This window comes from Notothenia rossii (genome assembly GCF_949606895.1).
Source record: "Notothenia rossii genome assembly, chromosome: 2".
NCBI lineage: Eukaryota > Metazoa > Chordata > Actinopteri > Perciformes > Nototheniidae > Notothenia > Notothenia rossii.
In genome coordinates this window covers 29,876,357-29,885,949 of record NC_136904.1, presented here as the reverse complement: position 1 = coordinate 29,885,949, position 9,593 = coordinate 29,876,357, and the positions used below count along the sequence as shown (strand labels likewise).

Here is a 9,593-nt window from a genome sequence, read left to right as displayed (position 1 = left end):
GGGAAGCCTTGTGAATAGTAAACTTGGCTCCAGTGGGACATTTCTTCCCTTCCGAATCCTGAGCAAAAAGGAGACCAATGAGAGGTCTGACACCCCCTGATGGATGGGTTTTCATGACAACCTGCACAACTAAACAAGTATAGCTTATTGCTTAATGATTGAAATAAATAAATAGAAAATAAATGAATAAACAACCAAAATTAACTCCACACATAGTCATACTGCAAAAATACTGCTTTTGTGTTCTTGGAAGATGATGGAGTTTAACATCCTTGCTGAGAGCATATATAAAACCACAGGCATTGTTTACTCACCCAGCAGCCAACATGGTACACCAAAAAGGTGACTTGCTGTGTACTGTAGCAGAAAATATAACTCTAACAGAAAACGCAGCAATTTTCCAGAACCTTCAACAACACCAAGACTGGGTTTCATACAAGGTCTTGACAGAAAAGTCCAAGTCTAACTTTCTTTAGGGTACTATTATTAGGCCTACTTACTTTTTTAAACACAGTTATGAATTTAGGCAGTCATTGAGGGAACATTAAAAGTGAAAAATATATAATATATAAATATCAGAAAATGAAATGCTGAGCAGATACACTGGCAACTGCAAACGTATAGATTGTTTTGTTGTTGAACCTGTGCTTAAGGTAGTCAACAGATGCATGATGGGTAGAATTAGTTATGTAGTGTTGTGTGAGTGCTAAAAACATGGGTGTTCTCTTGGATTAATGGTCTAAAATACCATCAATCACAACGTCCCTGGTCCGTTTTCAGTGTCAAATAAACACAACCAAAGGCACATATCATTAGTTTCAATATATGAACCAAACATTATGTTATACAATAGGGTTAGATTTGACCCTGTGTGCTTTATGTTAGGTCTGCTTTTTCTGAAGGGCAATCGAGTAGTCTAAATTTGAAAAAAGATTGGCGTATGGATCAATAAAAAACTAAGATGTATCTGTTGTGGTGTTTTGAGATTTTTTTGGGCTGATTGATAATACTATTTGTTCCACTTTATATCAATCACTAGTAAATCTAAAAAAGCTGATGTAACTATGCAATCATAGTATGTCTCTGCTCGAGTTGGGTATTAGTTCCTAATCCTGCAGCAAAGCACATTATCCACTTTGATTATCTGCTGCCACCTACTGTCTCTGTTCAGTACAGGAGTATTAACAGTGTCCTGTAAATGCCTACAACTGTCTGTGAACTGTATTAAATGTACTTTAAAAAATAACCTAAAACCATTTACACAAAAATAAGGTTGTTGTGTTGTTGTTGTTTCTGTCATTATAGAAACAATATTTAAGTAGGACACTATCTGGAAACAAAATATGTTTCTGTGAAAATGAAGTTTGGGGAAAGTTCATTCGGTTTAATAGTATATCCATTTTAGATAATGGTTTGAATACATCTGATGATAGAATGTTCAGCAGGGATATAAAGTGACTGATAAGAACCGTCCTCCACAACGTTTAATTTATTAGTTTTAAATCAAATTATTTAAAAAACCTTTATTATGAACAAAGAAAAAAAAAAGTGAATACAAAGACTATACACCTGTTACTGTAGATAGGCCTTTATTAGAAAAGTGTGTAAACATTTATAAATTACTTGCTGGACTTGCCGGCCAAGATAGGGGCACAGCAAGGCTTAGAGCATGTTGCTAACCTTATAATTATCTAAAGTGCACTCTCAGCCCTTTAAGCTAAAATGTTGTTTTACAAGGAAAGATAAACGGGCCAAGACCTTTTTTTTATTGGATGGCATTCTATTGTATTATTGATATATTGAAATATTCGTTATTGTTTGTCTAATTCACCTGTCCTCTGTCTGGTGAAGTCTATAGGCCTACTGGGAAATGCATGTCATAAAAGCAGCCTGTGTTGTTGCCTTGGAGCAGGAGGGGAAGGACAGCTCGTTAAAAGGGCAGAACACTTCCTGATAGACGCTGCATACTGGATTTATAGCATCAACTGAAGGTATGAAAACCTTTAAACATAGCCTACATAGCCTAATCAAGAAAAAACAATGTTTGTCAGGTAATATTTAAAACTAAAAACATATCTTCTAGATATAAAAGGGTAAATGCAACTGATAGAGTTAAACTTGCAACGTAGTGCACCGTACAATATATTTAATATTATTACTATTTTGATTAGCAAGAGCTCATAAACACTTTTTATTAATAAAGCGAGAACAATATGGACACTAAACTACGCCACTACTAGGAATATGTAGTCAAAGACACTTTCTATGACTATCTTTTTAAATGTAAATGTTAGTTCAAACGAGGAACTCGTGCTTGGAAACACTTCCGGCTTTGCATGATCTATCTTCAAGATAAAAACAGTTCAGTCAAAGCATTTTAAGATTGAAAGATTGGACAAATGGATGGGTGTTACGGCTGTATGTATTCCCTGTTTCTTTTTCCCGTTGGTTCCTCTACCCAGGTGTGCTGCATTGCTGTAACGAGGTTCAGACGAGGTGCACCTGGAGAAGGAAGTGCTTCAAAGCTCCAGTGCAGCAGCAGAAGGGAGAAGCGTCTGGGGTGGGGACTGCTGTGTCTCTACTTCTCATCCTAGGAGAAACATTTGATGTGTTGTCTATAATAAATCCTATGGATTTAAAAGGTGTCTTTCGTGTTATATTTGGGTCAGTGGTGGAATTTTGTTAGCTCCATAGGGCCCTTTTTGTGGGGCGTAACAATGGGCCAACACACAAGGGTACGCATTCTGATCTGGGCCATGTCAAAACATATTTGCCATGCTACTTCTGAACTGTCCCAGCGATATATAACACGAATGGTTTTGAAATCATACTTTTTCTGTGTATGAAAAGGCACGACAGGGGTTTTGTATATATTTTGTTCAAAAGCTGTACAGTTGGTCTCACTTCGTGCGGTCAATTTTAACTGGAATTACATATCTCATACCCAAGAATAATTTGGTTTGGCTCGAGCTAGGATTTGTGTAGATGAGCTTTTATTCTGAAAATCTAAATCGGAAGTCCTTTTGTTTTGTCCGTTAGCCGAACACAGTCGTCATGTTTGTACCATGTAGCTACATATAAGCTTATGTAAATGCTGCAATTTTTACACAGTGTCTCTATTTTTAACCATGAACAGGACTCAGCTGAAGCGGTCCAGTATCCTGAGGATGGCTCTAGCCGGCTCGGAAACGATGAACCCGGATGGAGAGACGTTCATACTCCGGGCTGTCCGGATAGGAGCTGTGGTTGCACTGTACTGGTTTGTCTCCATAACAATGGTGTTTCTCAATAGTTATCTGCTGGACAACCGAGAATTGGACGCACCATTGTTTGTCACGTTTTACCAATGTTTGGTGACTGTGGGACTGTGCTGGCTCATGCAGCTTCTGTCCAAAGTGTGCCCAGGTCTCATCGACTTCCCGTCGGTCAAATTTGACTTGAAGACGTCCAGGGAGGTCCTTCCACTGTCCATTGTGTTCATCAGCATGATCACCTTCAACAACCTGTGCCTGAAACATGTGGGAGTGGCTTTCTACACGGTCGGTCGTTCTCTCAGCACAGTGTTTAACGTGCTGTTGTCGTACATCATCCTGAAACAAACCACATCACTTCAAGCCATAATGTGCTGCGGGGTCATACTAGGTATGTTAACGGTTATTTTCCCTGTAGGGTGTGTGGATGATATCGCAGGGTTTTATCTCTGTACTAGATTAATAGTAAGGTGACTCATTTGGAAACTTGACATGTGCTGAATAACTAAAAATAAAACAGTTTCTTAGTAGATGTGTCATAAATCTATCTTCTGCATTATCCTCAAGCCAGTCAAGTTTTTCTACACCAACCCCAGAAAACAGTTGCTCTCATTGTTTTGGGGAAATAGTAAAAAGGGCCTACTTTTAGCTTTTGCAATAAAGTTTGAAGCAAAGTATTGTCTTAAACTTAAATGGGGCCCAAACAATGAACAAGTGGATAGAGTTGTATACTTACTGTTTGAAATACTCAATACATTGTTTAGAATAACATGACATAACATTAATTAAAATCTGGAATAATATACTATTTAATTACTTGTATGACTTGAAAAAATACTAGAATGAAAGATTTTGGCATATTTCTTATTAAAACTCAGCAACTTGACTGTTCAAGTGTTAAAATGCTTTATGTGTATGTAGGCCTGTCACGATAATTAATTTTGTTGGACGATACATTTTCCACGAAATTATTGCGTTAAACGATAATATTGTCGGCACCGTTGTAAGAACATTTTAGACCACTGACATAATGATAATAATAATTCAAGTACATCCTTACAAAAATAACTTTTTATTGAACATTCAACATTGCAAATGAAATGTGAAATCATATTCAAATATATAAATTGTATATAATAAATAAAACAAATACATTTAATTATAACACATTAATTAAAAACACACACAACCAAAAATATCAATTAATTAGACTCAGGCTGGAAAACAGAGCTCTCTCTCTCATATATACAGTGGGGCAAAAAAGTATTTAGTCAGCCACCAATTGTGCAAGTTCTCCCACTTAAAAAGATGAGAGGCTTGTAATTTTCATCCTAGGTATACCTCAACTATGAGAGACAAAATGAGGGAAAAAAAATCCAGAAAATCACATTGTCTGATTTTTAAAGAATTAATTTGCAAATTATGGTGGAAAATAAGTATTTGGTCAACAACAAACAAACACGATTTATGGCTCTCACAGACCTGTAACTTCTTCTTTAAGAGCCTCCTCTGTCCTCCACTTGTTAACTGTATTAATGGCACCTGTTTGAACTCGTTATCAGTATAAAAGACACCTGTCCACAACCTCAAACAGTCACACTCCAAACTCCACTATGGCCAACACCAAAGAGCTGTCAAAGGACACCAGAAACAAAATTGTAGACCTGCACCAGGCTGGGAAGACTGAATCTGCAATAGGTAAGCAGCTTGGTGTGAAGAAATCAACTGTGGGAGCAATTATTAGAAAATGGAAGACATACAAGACCACTGATAATCTCCCTCGATCTGGGGCTCCACGCAAGATCTCACCCCGTGGGGTCAAAATGATCACAAGAATGGTGAGCAAAAATCCCAGAACCACACGGGGGGACCTAGTCAATGACCTGCAGAGAGCTGGGACCAAAGTAACAAAGGCTACCATCAGTAACACACTACGCCGCCAGGCACTCAAATCCTGCAGTGCCAGACGTGTCCCCCTGCTTAAGCCAGTACATGTCCAGGCCCGTCTGAAGTTTGCTAGAGAGCATTTAGATGATCCAGAAGAGGATTGGGAGAATGTCATATGGTCAGATGAAACCAAAATAGATATTTTTGGTAAAAACTCAACTAGACGTGTTTGGAGGAGAAATAATTATTTGTTGCATCCAAAGAACACCATACCTACTGTGAAACATGGGGGTGGAAACATCATGCTTTGGGGCTGTTTTTCTGCAAAGGGACCAGGACGACTGATTCGTGTAAAGGAAAGAATGAATGGGGCCATGTATCGTGAGATTTTGAGTGACAACCTCCTTCCATCAGCAAGGGCATTGAAGATGAAACGTGGCTGGGTCTTTCAGCATGACAATGATCCCAAACACACCGCCCGGGCAACCAAAGAGCGGCTTTGTAAGAAGCATTTCAAGGTTTTGGAGTGGCCTAGCCAGTCTCCAGATCTCAACCCCATAGAAAATCTTTGGAGGGAGTTGAAAGTCCGTGTTGCCCAACGACAGCCCCAAAACATCACTGCTCTAGAGGAGATCTGCATGGAGGAATGGGCCAAAATACCAGCAACAGTGTGTGAAAACCTTGTGAAGACTTACAGAAAACGTTTGACCTCTGTCATTGCCAACAAAGGGTATATAACAAAGTATTGAGATTAACTTTTGTTATTGACCAAATACTTATTTTCCACCATCATTTGCAAATTAATTCTTTAAAAATCAGATCATGTGATTTTCTGGATTTTCTTTTTTCTTCTCATTGTTGAGGTATACCTAGGATGAAAATGACAGGCCTCTCATCTTTTTAAGTGGGAGAACTTGCACAATTGGTGGCTGACTAAATACTTTTTTGCCCCACTGTATATAAATAAATAAATATGAGCACACACAAAAACCCCTCCTTAAAACAACAGTCAAGTGTACAGTCCACTGTCCATACAAAGACCCAGATGCCTCAACAGGCCATGTCCAAATCTGTATTTCAAAGATTTCGAACAAGGAACCCCAAGATGTGTGCATTGTCGGGCAAATGCATCTTTGATTGTAAACTGTTGGGAAAGTGGGGGCTCTCCATCTCCAGCTGCTGTGTTTTCTCCCAGCTGGGAAAACTGAATGGGTAGGTTGTGTTTCAGGTGCAGTTTAAGGTTGGTCGTATTGCTAGCTTTAGTTGCTACCTTTTTAAAACAATTGCAACACACTGCCCGGCTCATTCAACTCCGTAAGTTTCGCCTCATTGATTTGGCTTAAATCCAAAATATTCCCACACCGGAGATGTGGTATTAGGTTTTGCGACCACTTCCATTTAACTTCAAATTCCCCTCGAGTAAGTCACACGTTGTATCCTGCTTGTCTCTATATTAATAATTTGGCTGCTACACTGCTGCACGCTAAGTGTCCTGACCTGGCTGTGTCATGGGCTGTGTGTGAGCCCCGCCCCTCACAGCGTACCAGGCTAAAATGCTGGTCACATCCTTATGTAAACAAACACGCATGTAAACTGCAAGTTATCGAGCTCAGAAAAGTTATTGAGTCCATTTTTATGTATCGTAGGATAAGACAATTGATTGATTATCACGACAGGTCTATGTGTATGGTGTTCTCACAGTCCTGCTTGTGTCCATGCTTCTCAGGTGGATTCTGGCTTGGTGTGGACCAGGAAGGCATGACGGGGAACCTCTCCTTGACAGGCGTCTTTTTCGGGGTGGTGGCCAGCGCATGTGTCTCTCTGAACGCCATCTTCACCAAAAAGGTGATGCCAGCAGTAGACGGAAACATCTGGAAACTGTCCTACTACAACAACATTAACGCCTGCGTCCTCTTCCTGCCGCTCATTCTGTTGTTCGGAGAGTTGGGCAGTCTGGCCAGCTTCAGCCGCTCCTCTGACCTCAAGTTTTGGGGCATGATGACGCTCGGAGGAGTGTTTGGTTTCGCTATCGGCTACGTCACAGGCCTGCAGATCAAGTTTACCAGTCCACTCACACACAATGTCTCAGGTACAGCAAAGGCCTGTGCTCAGACTGTCATTGCAGTGGTGTACAACTCCTCCAGTAAAAGCCTGCTGTGGTGGACCAGCAACATGATGGTTCTTGGGGGCTCTTCAGCCTACACTTGGGTCAAAAGTCTAGAAATGAAGAAGACTCCACAAAGAGTCCCTCCCGACTCAGCGAAGGAAAAACTGCTGCCTGAGGAGAAAGGCAACCTGGGAGTTTAACCATTTTAAGTACCCTGTGAAATATTTTACTTTTATACATATGACGTGTGAATATGAAGTAATGTAAGCTTCCTTCTTGATGGATTCAAATTGTGGTTGGGTTTAATAGTTTGTGGTTTTTTAATGTTTGACTTGAGGCCTAAAGGATTTTTTATTTATAGTTTATTTAAAGCTGCTCACATACAATTGGGGCCTTTTTACATTAGTATGTATAATACAATAATGTATCTTTTATTATGTAGTCTACAAGTGAAGAGGGAACAAATCATGTTTTTATTGGAAGGGATGGTATGCTGATAATAGCTGCTTTCACACCGCAGTACTTTTCCCACAAAGGTTCATCAGAACATAGATCATGAGAACTCTTTAGTTCTCATGATCGCGTTCACACTGGAAGTCCCTGGGGAAGGATTAGGCAAATGAAGGCGCTGACGTCACTTCTTCTTCTGCTTTGGGTTTACTGGCAGGCCGCAAACAACTTACTTACTGTAGGTAATCATGAACCTTGTTTCAGCCTATTTCAAAGACTACATTAAAGATGATGTACATTTCAACTCTTTTCAAGTGTTCTCTTTTTGAACAAAGTGAGTTTTATAATTTGTTTGCACATATGTTTTGGCAATTCTGTCAAAATAATGTTTTTATATTGTATCCATCTTAAACGAAGAGACAGTAGACTGCCATTCAAGAGTTTCAAAAATCCTATATTATTCTGATATTGTATTTCTTCTCACATAATAGCTATTTTTAACAGCAGTGAATACAATATAGTACAAATACCCAATGTATTACCTACAACTGAAATGGTCTTTGCCCCCATAAAATAGAATACAATTATTACAAACTTTTAATTGTTTTAATATGTTGTTAAGTACAGAAAAGCTCAATGGGCCATAGATCATTATTTGATATCTGCCATCTACTCTTTGGTAAGATAAAAGAGGTCTACTGTGATTGATAGTCCGTAGTATGTTGAGCTGAGATTCCCTGATTCAGTTGCGACAGTGTTCCAACCTTTTTATTTAAGTGTGATGTGCAAAAACAACGCTAAAGAAACAGAAACATGCCTTGTATGCCTACTCGAGGCATTATTGTTCACTAGACACTGAAAGAAGAACCTGTCACTATTTCATGTAAAACACAAATCCTTCATAAAAAAATAACATATCATTCAAACACAGACTCGTCCTCAGATAATTTCGCATCTGTGGTGTATTTTAATTGTAATATAATCATAATTCAGAATCAGAACTTGTGAGCGTTGATAATGCTGTAGGTGGTGGTTTTAGGCACTTTGATGTTAAAACTATACATTGATTGTTATCTTAAAAAGATCTGAATGTATCAGCACACACTGGATGCCAGTTTTTCAAGGTGACACATTCTTGGCACACGGAGCATTTAGCCACATGCAGAGGTGTCTGATAAGTGAACATTTGAACACCTCCCTCCTGCTGGAGTTAATGTGTAATATGAAGGCACAATGACAAAGCATTGTTAATGTTTTTATGACCACAATGATGCAAATAAGGTGTTCATTCTCAGAACGGCTGAAATGAATACATGCAAAATGAAAGGATACAAAAGGAATAAACATACTTATAATTTACTGAAATTATCCCTTTTTAAATCACCAGTAGGATCAGGTTCAAAGCTAGTACATTGTTTAGCATTATGATTTTGGGCAATCTACAGTACCACCAAACTGCTGTTTGAATAAAGAAAACTAAGTAATATATGTTTACCTTTTTTGGTATGAGACTGCAATCCAAAGAGGAGTAAAATGAGATATTACTTATATATAAATATAAAAGCAGCTTGATCAAACATGACAAAAAGCTCATTGTTTTGTCCCCACACGGGAGTATTGTGTATAGAAAGTGTTGAGTTATATTTCTCGTGCTACCTAACATCCATGAAGGCAACATGACAGAGGGAGGCCTGTCACTCAGGAGGCCAAACTACTCTTTGGTAAGCCCCGCCCCCTAAGCAACATCAGGGCCAAAAGTTTGAAAGCGAAAAAAAAAGATCTGAAAGTGAAAAACGATCTGAAGGTGAAAAGTACGGAGCCCTGGAGGGTTCATAGGGAGAAAAATAAATAAAACGAGGCCACTTCCTCCAGGAAGTGGAGCGCACAGGAGACAACCG

General features: G+C 39.0%; 1 protein-coding gene across 6 annotated transcripts; it reads left to right on the top strand.

Moving 5' to 3' along the window:
* Nucleotides 1-1,908: 1,908 nt before the first annotated feature.
* On the top strand, nucleotides 1,909-7,999 carry slc35c1 (solute carrier family 35 member C1). Of its 6 annotated transcripts, none has more exons than XM_079663534.1 (4): nucleotides 1,909-1,991; nucleotides 2,463-2,608; nucleotides 3,137-3,642; nucleotides 6,865-7,999. In XM_079663534.1, coding segments are annotated over exons 2-4 (1,089 nt in total). In that variant the 5' UTR covers nucleotides 1,909-1,991; nucleotides 2,463-2,606; the 3' UTR covers nucleotides 7,446-7,999. The 6 variants fall into 6 exon arrangements, with proteins under 6 accessions (XP_079519660.1, XP_079519661.1, XP_079519663.1 ...); XM_079663535.1 differs by having other exon boundaries at nucleotides 1,910-1,991; nucleotides 2,463-2,560; XM_079663537.1 differs by having other exon boundaries at nucleotides 1,910-1,991; nucleotides 2,463-2,642.
* The last annotated feature ends 1,594 nt before the right edge of the window (nucleotides 8,000-9,593 follow it).

What these genes read in the sequence shown, in the direction of transcription:
- slc35c1 (XM_079663533.1), top strand. Translation starts at nt 2,400, where the DNA reads ATGGATGGGTGTTACGGCTGTATGTATTCCCTGTTTCTTTTTCCCGTT. An exon ending in AGAAGGGAGAAGCGTCTGGG is followed by an intron (nt 2,561 to 3,136) that starts GTGGGGACTGCT and finishes AACCATGAACAG; the next exon opens with GACTCAGCTGAAGCGGTCCA. An exon ending in GTGCTGCGGGGTCATACTAG is followed by an intron (nt 3,643 to 6,864) that starts GTATGTTAACGG and finishes CATGCTTCTCAG; the next exon opens with GTGGATTCTGGCTTGGTGTG.